This window comes from Orycteropus afer, unplaced genomic scaffold (genome assembly GCF_000298275.1).
Source record: "Orycteropus afer afer isolate SDZICR_OR568_19922 unplaced genomic scaffold, OryAfe1.0 scaffold00297, whole genome shotgun sequence".
NCBI classification, from domain to species: domain Eukaryota; kingdom Metazoa; phylum Chordata; class Mammalia; order Tubulidentata; family Orycteropodidae; genus Orycteropus; species Orycteropus afer.
In genome coordinates, this window is record NW_006921884.1 from 3,065,076 (window position 1) to 3,081,478 (window position 16,403).

Consider the following 16,403-nt stretch of genomic DNA (forward strand, 5'->3'; position numbering starts at 1 on the left):
TACGCTTGTGTCAATACCAAGAAATTTTCATTTTGTTAATGTTAGTCAATATATTTTACAAATTAGATATAAATAATCTCCAATATGATCATATATCAAATTACTCTATATAATATTCAACTAGTTGTTTTAAATATTTATCTTTTGTGGACACTGATAACATTTGCATTTTCAACCTTGCAAGGTACCTAGTGTTGCTTGGCAATTTCAAAGAACCAAAATTAGGAGCCTATCTTCCAGATGTCCTATAAACAAGCAAGCCCAAATGAATTAGGACCTCAGCCAATAATCACACATATTAAAGAGGACAGGTTCTGAGCCACTTAAAACTGGGGTTTAGTATAAGATTATAATTTAAAAAAAAAAACATTTATATGCTTTAACCAACTGAACTGCTAGAAGATAACATTATTTTGATAGAGCTACCCACCAGCCACTCCTCGGAAGTAAGGTTGGGCAATCCTACTTCCGTAGTGATACTGCCTCGGAAACCCAAGGAGGGGTCGCTATGAGTCGGGGCACATAACAACAACAACAACAACTGCTATTCAAGGAGCTCTGGTAGCGTAGTGCCTAAGGCATTTGACTTCTAACCAGAAGGCTGGTGGTTCAAAGCCACCAGCCACTCCTCAGAAGGAAGAAGGAAGATTGCACAATCTACTTCCGCAGTGATACTGCCTTGGAAACCTAAGGAGTGGTCGCTATGAGTCAGATCCCACTGATAGCAGTGAGTTTTGTTTTGGCTTTTTTTACTGCTATTCAAATGGATAGGGCTCATCTACTTGTCACTGAAGCAATACAATCCTTTCTATGACATTGTTTAAAATCTTAACAATTTACCTTCTTCTTCTGGTTGATTCCGTTCAATTGGTTATTTTTTTGTATCTACCTATATACAAAGCAAGCAACCCTAGTGACACAGTGGTTATGTACTCAGCTAGGAACCAAAAGGTTGGCAGTCCAAACCCACCAGCTGTTCCATGGGAAAAAGATGTGGCAGTGTACTCTCATAAAGATTATGCCTTTGGAAACCCTAGAAGGCAGCTCTACTAGGTCCTATAGGGTTGCTATGAGTAAGAATTGAGTGGACAACAATGGGTTATATACATAGCACACTCCATGGAAGAAAAGAGATCTGGTAATCTGTTCTTGTAAAGATTACAGCCTAGGAAATCTTGTGGGGCAGTTTTACTTTGTCATACAGGGTCACTAGGTGTCAGAATGGACTACATTCAACAACAATAACATATTATAGGAACATAATAACATAGACACTATCTCTCAGTAGCTAAAATCCAGTCTAATACATACAAAATACAAACTACTTTAAGTGAAAAAGCAAACAATAAATACACCTACCACTCACTACCACTGAGTTGGAACATAAAAAAGATTACAAGATAATATGTAATTTATAGCAAAGTGAGTGGTATACAGCTATGAAATAATATGAATTCAGAGGCCCTGAAAACTATTACATTGAAATAGTCAAGAAATCAAGAAAAGTTTCACTAACAAAACAGAAATTAAAGTTGTTGTTGTTGTTATGTGCCGTCGAGTCAAACCCGACTCATAGCGACCCTTCCTTGGGTTTCCGAGGCAGTATCACTATGGAAGTAGGATTGCCCAACCTTCCTTCCGAGGAGTGGCTGGTGGGTTTGAACCGCCAGCCGTCTGGTTAGCAGGCAAGTGTCTTAGCCACTATGCTACCAGAGCTCCCTTTGAAAATTAATAGAATTAGAGTAGGTAGACAGAAGAGAGAAAACTGCAGACAGGGTAAACAGTAAATAATAAAAAAGGTTTCTCTAGACCTAGAGCAATGGTTCTCAATCCTGACTGTACATAAAGATACCTGGAAAATATTTAAAAATACCTTGATGCCTGGGATCCACCCCAGACCAATTAAATCCAAATTTTGGCTAGAAGAAAAGGATCTTGTTGTTTATATTTTGTTTTAAAATCCTCCCCAGATTGATTCTATTGGCAGCCAAGATTGAGAATGGCTGCTCCAGGGAAACCTTTGGTACCTGTGTGGCCACTGAGGATATTTGAGTTTTACACTTAGAAAGGCCTGAGAGACTTGATAAAAAAGCCTTAATGCCAGATAATAAACATCTTCAGTGGGAAATAATTAAAACTTCAGAGACTAGAAAATGATCTGATAAGAGTGATACATTAACATATAGGAATTCTGGCAAAAAAAAAAGTGACAAAGCAACAGAAAAATGGAGGAAATCCATTTACTGTGATTGATAATGTGGTAAAGGAAAAACAAATAGGATTTAATAACAAATATTGAAATTGATGAAAGTTAAGACCTCAAGATTACCCATATACTACAAATGAACAAATATCCCCTCTTCTGTGCAATATATAATCTTAATAACCACAGAAATTATGTGTTAACATCTGTCTTTCCTATTAAACCTAAAACCTGTAAGAGCAGAGATCAGTTCAGTCTTGTTCACCACCATATCCATGTGCCCAGCATAAAGCAGTCACTCAACAAATATTTGTAAAGTAAATGAATGACCACTATAGACAGGAAAGTTCATTAGGTCTATTAGGTCATAAAAGAGCTTTGGTAGTACAGTGGTTAAAGTATTTGACTGCTAACAAAAAGGTTGGCAGTTCAAACCCATAAGCCATTTTGCAGGAGAAAGATGAGGCAGTCTGCTTCCGTAAAGATTTACAGCCTTGGAAATCCTACAGGGCAGTTCTACTCTGTCCTGAAAGGACATAAGTATGCATTGCAATCAACTCAATGGCATTGAGTTGATCTGGTTAGGTCATAAAGAAGAAAGACTTCTGAGCAAATGGAAATTATAAATCACTTGTAAGCAAGCACGGTTTTTCAATTCATACATTCATACTTTCTACTGTGTTAACCAACGGTGTGTTTCTTATGAAGCAGATGAAGCTTAAACTCTGTAACTATCCACCACATGGTCCTTCAAGGGCCCTAAATCTAATGTTGTTAAGTTGTTGTTAAGTGCCATCAAGTCAGTTTCAATTCATGGCGCCCCATGTACAACAGAACAAAACACTGACTGGTCCTGCACCATCCTTACAATCGTTGCGACACCTGAGCCCATTTTCACAGCCACTGTATTGTATTCATTTTCTTAAAAAAGAATCCTCTGTCCAAATCATAAAAGCTTTAGGTCCAAACTGGATCTGCTTTTTGTTATATAATTACCTTAATAAAAAATAAATAAATAAAAGCTGATACAAGCTCTCAAAGATACAAAGAGACAGCTGAAACAGACGTTCCATATTATTAAATCAATTGTAAATTCCCAAAAAGAAATTAAGGAAAGTTATTAACAAATACAAGAGAAGAAATAGGGTGTAATAACTGCTAGGAACCAATGGAACTCAAATGTGAATTATTTTGAAAAATATTCCCGTGCAAATAAGTAGCTAATAAAAGGTTTTTTAACCACATCAAAAGAGACCAAAAGCCTTACCAATACGCTGGTTAGGAAGACAAAGAAGTGTCTACTAAAACGGTTTTAAAAGTAACTGGAAACAATCCTTGAAAAGAAATAAGGCTGAGGGTCACAGAATAGAAAAAGGTCAAATTTGAACGTGGAGATAAAAAGCTACAACCTCCAACTGCCTCCTTTGATTATTTCCAAATGGCAATCAGAGTCAGCAGCTGTTTTTCTCTTTAGCACTTGAAAAGATCAGCTGAAAAGAAGATCTTATGAATCAAGAAAAGCAAAAATATTGCAGATATTTTTGTCTGACAATGAGAATGAGTATGTGCTATTCCAATCTAAAGGAGCCCTGGTAGTGCAGTGGTGAAGCACTCAGCAGATATAACTGAAAATCAAGTAGTTCAAACCTACCAGCCACTCTGCAGGAGAAAGGTATAAGCAGTCTGCTTCTGTAAAGATTTACAGCTTTGGAAACCGTATGGGGTAGTCCTAGTCAGTCCTATAGGTCTCAGAATTGAATTAATGGCACTAGGTTTTAGTTTTGGTTATTCCAACGTAAACAACAATATACAAGGCAAAAAGATCAACTGTAGGGGTGGGGGTCAGGGAAGAAAGGAAAATAATGAGTTTGAAATAAAATAATTTCTAACAAAAAGTGCAGAAAAAAATAAAATTGTGTGATTTCAAAAAATTACTCTATATCATGTTCTGTTTATAATATTTTAATATACTGCTGTTGTTAGGTGCTGTCAAGTCAGCTCCAACTCATAGCAACCCTATGTATGACAGAAGAAAACACTGCCCCGTCCTGTGCCAACCACACAATCCTTGCTATACCTTGGCCCATCGTTGCAGGCACCATGTCAATTCATCTCATTGAGGACTTTCCCCTTTTTTGCTCACCGTCCACTTTACCAAGCATGATATCCTTCTCCAAGTAATGGTCCCTTCTGACAACATGACTAAAGTAGGTGAGATAAAGTCTGGCCATTCTCACTTGCAAGAAGCATTCTGGCTGCACTTCTTCCAGGACAGATCTGTTAGTTCTTCTGGCAGTTCATAGTACTTTCAGTATTCTTCGCCAACACCACAACTCAAAAGCACCAACTCTTCTTCAGTTATTCATTGTTCAGCTTTCACATGCATATGAGGCAACTGCAAATACCATGGCTTGGGTTAGGCACACCTTAGTCTTCAAAGAGACATCTTTGCTCTTTACTACTTTAAAGAGATCTTTTGCATCAGATTTTCTCAGTGCAATATATTTCACATGCATGAGGCAACTGAAATAAAATGTTTTGGGTCAGGTGAACCTTACACTTCAAAGCGACATCTTTGCTCTTCAAAACTTTAAAGAGGTCTTTTGCAGTTGATTCATCCAGTGCAATACAACGTCTGATTCCTTGACTGCTGTTTCCATGGGTGTTGACTGTGGATCCAAGTAAAATGAAAACTCTGACAACTTCAATCTTTTCTCCATTTATCATGATATTGCTTTTTGGTCCAGTTGTGAGAATTCTGGTTTACCTTATGTTGAGGAGTAATCCATATTGAAGACTGTACTCTTTGATATCATCAACAAGTGCTTCAAGTCAACTTCACTTACAGCAAGCAAGGCTGTGTCATTTGCATACCTCAGGTTGCTAATGGTTCTTCCTCCAATCCTGATTCCACATTCTACTTTAAAAAAGTCCGGCTTCTCAGATTATTTGCTCAGTATACAGAGCAAATAAGTCTAAAACCCTGATGCACACCCTTCTTGATTTTAAACCATTCAGTATCCCCCTTGTTCTGTTCCAGTGACAGCCTCTTGGTCCATGTACAGGTTCCTTATGAGCACAATTAAGTGTTCCAGAATTCCCATTCTTCATAATGTGATCCATAATTTGTTATGATCCACATAGTTGAATGCCTTTGCATAGTCAATAAAACACAGGTAAACATCTTGCTGGTATTCTTTTGCTTTCAGCAAGATCCATCTGATATCCCTTGTTTCAAGTCCTCTTCTGAATTTACCTTGAATTTCTGAAGTCCTCTGTTCATAAACTGCTCCAACCATTTTTGAATTACCTTCAGCAAAATTTTACTTGCATGTGATATTAATCATATTGTTCAATAATTTCTACATTCTTTCAATACATTAGAATTGATCAAAGGTTTTCTTCATATAATTTTCACAAATTTACTTACAATCACTTACATGTAATTAAATTATTGTTTTAATACTAATAAATTATTTGACAAATATAAAGTGTTTTGTATGATTTGAATTAATATAAAATTCAAATGATTATATGCAACTAGTATATCATGGAATCCTTCAAGAAAAGGTTATCATTTCAGCTGTATCTGTAAGAATGAAACTCAGAACTGAGTTCATCACATTATGGGAAGGGGTATACGTGTAAGAAACAAAAACAATCTGTATATTTGCAATAGAGTATTCATGAAACATTGTATTTACATTAAAACCATCAAGTCTACATTTAGTGAAACAAAACCTCTCTCAAGTAAAACTTTTCTTAATACTAGAAAATAAAGCCCATAGCTCTATTTTTAAAAATACTGACAATTTTTCACACATAAAGAATATATATATATAGAGAGAGAGAGAGAGGGAGGGAGAAAGAGAGACTTAAAAATTTTCCTGAAAAAAAAGAAGTATGCTTAGTCAAAAAATGCAGTCCACTGGAACCATACCTAATAGTGTGTACAACTTACTCCACCATTTTCTCAAAGTGCTCTCTTGACACAGGTTTGAGGTCCTGGCTGGAGGCCAGTAAGCTCCCCTTTCTGAACAGTTAATTAAATCCACTCTCCAACTACTCCCTTTATAAAGTTCTCACATTCAAGGACCAGGATGTATATGTTCTAATCTAATTGTCTCAGGACAGGTACTCAACAACTACAGACTGTACCTAGGTCCTCTGAGCCTACAAAATTATTCAAAATGCCCAATCCACAAAAAGCCCATGCAACCCAGCTAATGCCACTCTGCTTGCCATACATAAGGCCTCTTCTACAATTCCAGCTTGTTGTTACCTGGTACTCAGGTACAACTTCCTATGTAGCCCTGTGTCATGGTATACTATGCCTCCCTGGCACATACTCTAAGAACTGTATAATAAACCTAGTTATTTTTCATGGTCTCCCTGACTCCTCTTTCCTGCATTGCATCTGACTCACCATCTATGAATTTGTCAGAGCAAAAAGATAAAAGAAAATCCTCACAATTACTACTTTTCTCAAAACTCAGAAACTTGTATTTTATACTAAGTGAAGACAGTAAAACAAACTGAATATATATTACCTTGGCTGGTGTATGAATCCATATTGCTGGGTTCAGAAGAATATGATCACACAATTGCTTAAGTAAGGGCATCCCATTCTGCAGATTACTAAGATACTTGGAAAATGCAAGGCAAAGTTCAAGAACTGCTCTGCTGACATGGGATTTGGAAGACTGTAAGAGAAGTTCAAGGGTCACTAACAACTCAAGGCAAGATAACTATAGGCTGTAAATACCAGCAAACAGTTGACCCACAATCTATGCTCAAGTTAAAGATTCCATGAGGCTCAAAATCATATTTGCTCTAATAAAACAATAAATGGTTATATCTAATTTAGTTAATTTTATATAACCAAGTAGAAATGTTGTTCTTATTGTTATAAATACTTAACTACAAAGAGACAGAATTTCTTAACTACTCGGCAGTGCAAGTCTATGACCTAAAAATTAAGAATCAAAAACTTAAAGCATTTCATACTTTACCTTTTCAAGACTATACCCTATTACCAAGAAGCCCTTAGAGGCAAGCATCTGCTCTTGCATAGCAATTGAGTTCTTCAACAACTCCATAATAAAAGCCAGCAAGGTTGAACTGTAACAAGAAAGAAGGCAAGGCTTGAAACATGTAATTTCTATTATAACATATAGATTAGACAGATGCAGCCTCTTTTATTTTAATAAAGGACATTGAAAATCTACCAAAATTGCTTCCATATTAATTTCAGGACTATAATTTTAATGCTTTACAATTTAATCAAATATTTATATATTTTACCACAAAATAATCAGTGGATTATTTAGAAATAATACAAAAACCGTATAAAATACAGAAAAGTTAGCAACATCCAAAAACAAGTAATAGGAATGGCTAACATAAAAATTGATGATAACTTAGAGAAGTGTTGTTGTTGTTATGTGCCTTCGAGTCGGACCTGACTCATAGTGACCCCTCCTTGGGTTTCCGAGGCAGTACCACTACAGAAGTAGATTGCCCAACCTTCCTCCCGAGGAGTGGCTGGTGGGTTTGAATCGCCAGTCTTCTGGTTAGCAGTCAAGTGCCTTAGCCACTGTGCTACCAGAGCTCCTTCAATTTTGGAGAATTAGAAACTAAAAAGGGAGAAAAGATGTGTGAAGCAAAAGAACTAAGAGTGAAAATCCTCAAAATGCATTAGGGTTCCAGACTGACCTAGTCTGAATTGAGCAGAGGGCTTCATGAAAAGGAAGTAAGAAAATAAAATTAAGTTTTCAACAAACTTGAGGACCTCAAATACTAATTTAAGACGTTTACTCATTATCCAAAGAAGAAAATTATAATTAACAAGTCAATCTTGAAGAACTTTTTAAATTGAATAGGGACTACTGCCACGCTCCAGTCACAACTTTTAGAGGTAACTAAAAGGGAAGGGAACAAAGTCAGCTGTTACCTCCTTCTGAAAGGCTCTGAAAGATTTCCACAAGAAAGGGAATGGCTATTAGCCAACTGCTCCTTCCCAACAGTGCTTTTAACTGCTAGCAATTCTAATAAAGATACAGAAAAAGTCAAAAGTATAGTCAAGGAACTGCTATGAAGGTTTTAGATTAGGGCACCAAAAATTCTATGAAGCATACTATATCAAGGGTAATTTTCTTTTTGTTATTGTAAATTTCATTGACAAATATTAAATTTGATACCTCATTCCTTTTTTAAAAAGTACTTTTCCTGTCCAAAGATGATGTGCCCAAAGATATTCCCTCATCGACTGTGTACCCTGGTAGTAGACACCAATTGTACATAAAAGCAGAATTCAATGAGACAATTTCAAAAAGGAAGAGTAGAAAATGCACTTAAAATTTTCAAATAGTAAATGGAATAATTATATTTTGGAGTAAATAGTTTCAGCAGAAAAAATAGATTCAAAATTAGACGTGGGAAATTTATTGAGACATTCTGTCCCATATTTTATAACTTATCCTAGAAAGCATATGCCCCTGCATTTTCTAAATAAACATTGTAACAGAGGAGACAAAATGGCCAAATGTTCAATCTAATAACAAAAAAGACTAAATTATCTCTTACCTAAATCAAATATGCTGCCATAGAGTAGATTCCAACTCATAACAACCCTATAGGACAGAACAGAACTACACCTTTGGGTTTCCAAGGCTATAAATCTTTACAGAAGCATATTGCTTCATCTTTCTCCTGTACAGTATCTGGTGGCTTTGAACCACCATCTTTTGGTTAGCAGCCAAATGCCATAACTACTGCACCACCAGAGCTCCTACCTCTTATCTAGCACCATCAAAAATCTTGGCTTTCTTAGAGGGTAGATACTTACTAAGTTGGGTGAAGGTAAATGCAAAATACAATAAGGGGAGAGTGAGCACAAAATGATCAAGGCAAAGAAACACCCTGAGAGGAGCATAAGAATTCAAAGAACAAAGATAAATACCATTACATACACAATCCTGCAATAACAGTAATAACAATAATCAACAACTGGATACACAGATAAGACACTCAAGCTAAACAGCTGTGGCAAAGTCAATAGGACTACACCCATGAATATATATATAGGTTTGACAGAGAATATTTCTACATATGTATTTAATGTGATGCTAATATATCCATGTCTACAATAATATATATATGGGCAAAGTTATGAAAACTTCCTAGTCATAACCAAACACCTTGAGGGAATGAGTCACTGAGCATGGGGGCTCAGGACTGTAATCGTGGGGACACTGAGGTCAATTGGCATAACATAGTTCACAAAGACAGTGTTCTACATCCTACTTTGGTGAGTAGCCACTGGGGTCTTAAAAGTTTGTGAGCACCATCTAAGGTACAACTACTGGTCCTCCCTGTCTGAAGAAAAGAAGAATCAAGAAAAACAAAGATGCAAGGAGCAATTAGTCCAAAGGACTAAGGGACTACATGAACCCCAAACTCCACAACTCCAAGACCAGAAGAATTAGATGGTGTCTGGCTACCACAGGTGACAGTTCTAAAACGGATCACAATAGGAAGTCCTGAAGAGTGGGAGAAAATGTAGAACAAATTCAAAATCATTAAAAAAAAAAAACCAAGTTTACTAGTCTGACAGAAACTGGTAGAACCCCCGAGACTATGGCCCTCAGATGCACCTCAAGTCAAGAAACTAACTCACCCTCTGACTCAACTTTCCACCAAACAATAGGCCTATAAGGGGAACAATAATACCAGGAAGGTATAAATTCATTAGAACAATCAACCATACAAGATTGAAAGGGCAGCATTTGCCCAGGGATAAAGCTGAGAAGGCAGGAAGGGATAGGAGAGAAAGATGAAGGGAAATGATAAACGTAGGGAAGAAGTGGGAAGAATGCTGTTACACTGTGAGGACTGCAACGAATGACACAAAATGAAGTGTGTATAAATTGTTGAATGGAAAACCAATTTGTTCTGCAAACTTTCATCCAAATCACAATTAAAAAGAAAAATTTGGCTTTCAATTATTTATGAACATTCAGTTATAAATAATTAAAATATAAAAAACTAAATTCTCATAACTGCCAAATAAAATTTAAAATATTGTTTTCAATTAAAAATGTATACATTTTTATCTAAATAAATCCACTATTATCACCATTTCTAACTTTATTCTGAAACATTACTAGGTTTTGGAGTTTCCGTACCTCCTATGATAAACAACAATCTAAATTAATACTATTACTGGTACAAATTTGTGATACTATCTATAGTTCACAAATTTCTTTAAATTATATTCTCTCTTTTGACTCTACACCAAACCTGAAAAGTATAGAAGATAATCATTCAGCTCAACAGTGATAAAAGCAATTCTCACACCAAATTAAAGAAAAAAATTAAAGGTACTCACCACACAGTTAAGTCAACATCATCAGACAAATATTGCCTGTAATCCAACTGTGCAAAAAGTGGAAAAAGCACTTGTACTCCTCCAATTGAATGCATAGCACTTTGGATGGAATGTGTTAAAACTGCCTTCACATCCTTATAAAATACAACACATTATAAGAATTTCAATGATTTCTTTTTCAAAACAATAAAAAAATAAAGGACAACGTCCCACTAAAATATTATATCTCGTGTATTTATAAAAGCTACCAAAAAATCCAAACTCACTGCCACTGAGTTGATTCCAACTCATAGCGACCCTATGAGACAGGGTAGAACTGCCCCCATAGGATTTTCAAGGCTGTAAATCTTTATGGAAGCAGACCGCCTCATCTTTCTCCCACAAAGCAGCTCATGGGTTCAAATGCTGACTTTTGTTAGCAGCCACACTCTTTAACCATTGTACCACCAAACAAAAAAAAAAACAAACTCACTGCTACCAAAGACACCTAAATAAAACATCAAAACTTATACTCACAAATACTGTTAAAAGATCATAGTACCTGAAGCATGAGGGCATGTGGTGAATGAACAAAAACTGAAGGGTTATCCTTAGGGGACGATTCAAGACAGAGCTGGGCATCTGTAGCCCTTGGATTGTATGTGAACGCAATGGCACTAGAGAGTTTGCCATCATACAATAAAAGTTTGTGGTGCTCAGCAAGGAAAAGGTCGCTTTCTGCTTTGAATTTAAACGTTCCCTAAGAATCAACAGAAAAGAGAACAGTTAAGATAATATCCTACAAAACCAAAATCTAAACACAAATCACCACAGACATAAATATTTAAAGAGAAATACCACTCATAATTTTTGTAGCAATATCAAGTAAGAAAAGCCCAGGTAGTTTAATTACTTCTAAAATGTGCTGAATTCGTTTTAAAGATATAATGGATATGAAGTAAATTTGAGATCAAAACCTTATGTTAGTAAAATATAAAACTTAGTATCCTATAGAGAACTATTATTTTCCAAATAATAGTTCTAAGAAATCACAGGCAAGCATTAAAAAAAAAAAAAAAGAAGAAGAAAATTTGAAGTATCACCAATTACAGAAACTAAAGGGAATGCCTGCAGCTATCTGTGAATCCTGAAGTGGGACAGAGACTGTCTGTATCACTCAGATTTTAATACGGAACTTTCAGAAGGATGTTACTAAACTTATCACCATGATCCATTTCATTTTTCTGTAACTTCTATCTCAAGATAAATTACTGAAATTTTAAAGTATATATTTAATAGTTTCTGAAAGATTTTTTAATGAAAGTTTTAATTAGAGTGAAGATTTTGTCACTGAACATATTTAAAATAACTAAAATAAGTGTCTTTGGGGGAGAACTCCCTTTGGACAAACTAAAAAAGCTAACCTATTATTGTGTTACACAAATAATAGCTATATGATTGTGGAGATTATAAAGTCAAACTTCTAGAGACAAATTAAAGAAATTAATTGATTATTAGAGTCCACAAAGTTCATTTGTGGCAAAGTAAAGATTAAATACCAATTGAAGAAAAATAATTTACTTTTTGGTTCTAATCAAGTACTACAGGTCAAAATTTCAAGATAAATTTTGGAGAAAGAAACATCTAAATAGACCTTTTATTTTGTATTCTGTATGGAATTTATAGGAGCTCTGGTGGTGTAGTGCCTAAGGCATTTGACTGCTGGGTATTCGATCCTAAAAACAAATTTTTAGTACTTTATTTAGTAAAGAAGAATTTTTAAATAGAGAAATATTAAAATCAGTTAAATTATTTTGGGGGCTCAAGAGAAAACCTAACCCAAAATAAACAGGCAAAAACAAACTACTTGTCAAAAAGGCTTACATAAATAAATTATGACTTGGATATTTTTAAAATTTTCAATACAGAATGTTTTAGTACCTTATTTTGTCAAATAAAATTCTTCTACATTTCAAGAATTTAAAATTGCTATCAGTAACGCCATTAAATAAACTATGAAAAGTTTTTAAAAATGACATTTTAAAGCTATTTTCTACATTGAATTCTAAGACATTATCATTGCTAATGTATATATATATAAACAAAAATTTCTATAACAGCAAAACAAGAAAATTTATACAGATTCTAAAGGCATAAGATAAAATTCTTACAGTAACTCATGAAATATTGATTATACAAAATAAACGTTCAGCCTTTCATTTTCTTTCTAAACACATATTTTACAGCTTTAAAATACCTGATCAATTACAATGTTTTAAATATCAGTCTGAGACTGCTGGTATTCTTTATCTGTTAGTTTGTATCAGCTTATTTGAGGAATTCTTTAAACCATGGATTATACTATATGATAGATTTTAACAAGAACAAGCAAAGCAAAGAGTAAGTCTGTTATATTATTACCAATTTCTCATCTCACATCATTGTTACTATACTTTTACCACTACGTGATCATACAAGTGAAAATAGAACAGATATTCATATATAAAGGTGAATATCAATGCTTAGATTATGTCAACAACTAAAATCAGCAGTTATTTCTACCCATTTACTACTAAAGTGTCCCCTGAGCTCTATTATTATTTCATAGAAGCAAATAAGAAAGTCAAGGGTTTAAAATGCTACAAAGAAACATTAACTCACTATATTCAAACCAAGCTTGACTTAAGATGATACTCTTCTTTCAGTAATATTCAAGAAAAGTTTTAATTGCTAACAAATGTTCAAATCTCTTATAATACAATAGCCTAATACCAAGTACAAAACAACCAACCATTTTACATAAACTAGGTGTAACAAATACCTTCTAAGGAAATGTTCTATTACTTGATTACTATGTAAGTTAAATTTTTGTCAAACTTCAATTAAAATCTGTGTAATAAATTTATGTATAATATGTATCATAAATTTGTAAGTCATTTTTATGTAAATCAACTCAATAAAGTTCATGTTGTTTTAAGAGGAACATAGCAGACATCGAACCCCAGACTATCAATGGCTTAACCCAAAGGTTAGGAAACTTTCCCAGTTCACAGCCCTCTTAGCATCTCAGTAATATATTCACACAACTCTTAGCCAAAATAAACAGTGAACATTTCAGTTCATTAAGTAATTTGTTCCAAACAACTTTTTATTTTAACAGTTTAAAACCCATCTCAAAATAATAATGCACAAATTCAAAGAAAAATAACATTTTTATTTCATTCTTAAATAAGCAAAATTCCTTATTAATAGGCTATCTCTGCATCTGAGCACTGCATAAATGCTCAAACCCTGGAATCAGACTTTAAACTGTCACCTTCATTTCCTGATTTTCAAACAGTATTTGCTTTTTATCATAGGAAATGTTCTATTTCCTATGCAAAGACACGACAACATCAAAAGAAACTAACATGAAATAAGATTAAACTTTTGCCCCACATGTGTCAGGTATCACTGTGTTTCCCTCAAAGATTTAATTTAAAATACCCTCAGCAACCCTGAGTTCCCGACAGTGCACCTGGTGACCTTGACACAGCAGTTGGGTAATCCAAGGTAACTGACCCCATGCATCACCCATTTTCAAATTGAGCTCATCTAACCTAGGTTAAGCAGGGAACATAAGTAAAGTACCTTGTATCCCAGGCCCAATTGATAAATAGCAAATATCTGAGCTGCATTAAGAGCGTCACTAAAAAGGTAAACTGCAGTCATCTGACCACAAAACACTCGATTAGCATCTGCCGTTTCTGAGGAACCCAGGAAGCATTTGTCAAATGTCTGTGAAGGAAAACATTTCATTAGAGAAAAACAAAACAAAACAAAAATCTCTTCTCCAGACATAATAAAAATCTATACTAAAATAAGGGAGCTCTGGTAGCATAGTGGCTAAGGCACTTGGCTGCTAACCAGAAGACTGGCGGTTCAAACCCACCAGCCACTCCTCGGAAGGAAGGTTGGGCAATCCTACTTCCGTAGTGATACTGCCTCGGAAACCCAAGGAGGGGTCGCTATGAGTCGGGTCCGACTCGACGGCACATAACAACAACAACAACAACATACTAAAATAAATGGTTTGTCCATTCCAAACTAAAATCTGAATAGATTAAAACAATCTATTTACCATTTCACTTCAACCATTCCTATTTCGAATGGTGATAAGGAAATATATCATGGAAAAGGAGATAACACAGTTTTTCAAAGAACAGTAAGTAAAACGTAGGAAACAAGTAAAAGTTGTAGGAAACTAACTGAATGTAGGAAAAGGATTACAGAATCTGAAAGTTCATACTTGGGCAACCAAAGATCCAGATAGAAGAGTAAGCTCGTATCAAGGAGGAAAATAATGAATTAAGTTTAGGACACACTGAATGGGCTTTTTCTGTGAATTAATATGGATGGAATTGAAAAATTAAAAAGCAGTAACCCACCAGCCACTCCTCGGAAGGGAGGTTGGGAAGTCTACTTCCGCAGTGATACTGCGTTGGAAACCCAAGGAGGAGTCGCTGAGTCGGGTCCGACTCAACATCACATAACAACAACAACAACAATCAAGAGGGAAAGCTGGACAGACAGTAGTACACAGTTAAGATGGTGTGGTAGTTAAGTTTGTGTATCAACTTGGCTGGGCCTGGTTGAGTGGCTGAGTAGTGGATGTAGTATTCCCCATGGTGAGACTGGTAATTAACTCCATGATGGAATCTACTGAAGCAGCTGGGTAGCTGCTTTAGGAATATGGGCTGTTTCCAGTATATAAGCAGCAAATTTGAGGAAGTTCTGCAGCTTATGGCATGTTTGAACCCTACGTGTAGCTGAGTCGTTGTTCAGCAGCCTGCCATGCTCTGTCAATCCTGGGAATTTCAATGGGCTTGAATCAAGGGTCTGCTGTGTGGTTTGGTAATAGCAGGACTATGCCTTTTCATTTGTTGACCTTGGGTTTGTCAGCCTCAGTAGCCAGCAGCTGCCTGACTGAAGAGATGCCTCTAGCTTCAGTGGGCCGGGAGTAAAGAGGCAAAGCTGAAGCCCAAGGTCTAGGGGCTTTTACCCAGCCCCTAGAACCTGGCAGTTTGAACTTGGACTTGTAGCCTCCCAAACTGTAAGAGCATAAACTTCTGTTTGTTCAAGCATCCTGTTTGTGGGATCTTCTGTTAGAGTGGCACTAGATAACCAAAACAGATGGGTATAGGGAGGGAGTAGTATTAGGAACAGGACAGGAGGGGAGGAGAGTTTGTTATGGTTGGGGATGGTACTCGGGGAGTGAAATCAAAAGTACAATGAACTGTTGAACGTAAAACAAATTTTGCTCTGTAAATTTGCACCTAAACCACAATAAAATTTTAAAAAATATTTGAAAATAAAAAGCGGTAATCAATAGTAATAGTAAGTTGGATAAGTAAAAGCTGGAAAAACATTCTTGCAGGTATCAATATAGAGATGGTGGTGAAGTCATGAGAATAGATAAAATTTCTGAAAAATAATGTATAAGAAAAGCAGGTTTTCCATAATAAAAAAAATTGTCTAGTGATGCTCATGTGGCAAAGGACACATTTTTACAACCCATGTGTACCAAAGAAAGGAAACAAAGTCCCCCTGTATCTTAAAAAGTATCACTTCATACTATGAGACCATTATATTTTTATTTTATTAATGAATTAAAGTCTTAGCCAAATTATGAGTATAAAAAGCCATTTGTGGTATTCTAAAGTTTATATGCAAGCTCTAAAATTTTTTTATTTAAAAAGTTCCTGCTTTAAAATTATATATATATATATATATATATATATAATTTTTATAATACATAAACATGTTGTTGTTTATTTAATTTTTCACTGTAAC

The 16,403-nt window shown here is 35.3% G+C and overlaps 1 protein-coding gene across 1 annotated transcript in view; it reads right to left on the minus strand.

The window, feature by feature from the left end:
• LRBA (LPS responsive beige-like anchor protein) overlaps positions 1-16,403 on the minus strand; it is a 1,065,192-nt gene that overhangs the window by 864,746 nt on the left and 184,043 nt on the right. The window contains 5 exon segments of the mRNA XM_042782393.1: positions 6,754-6,906; positions 7,216-7,324; positions 10,593-10,726; positions 11,134-11,331; positions 14,202-14,348. Of these exon segments, the coding sequence (XP_042638327.1) occupies positions 6,754-6,906; positions 7,216-7,324; positions 10,593-10,726; positions 11,134-11,331; positions 14,202-14,348 (741 nt within the window).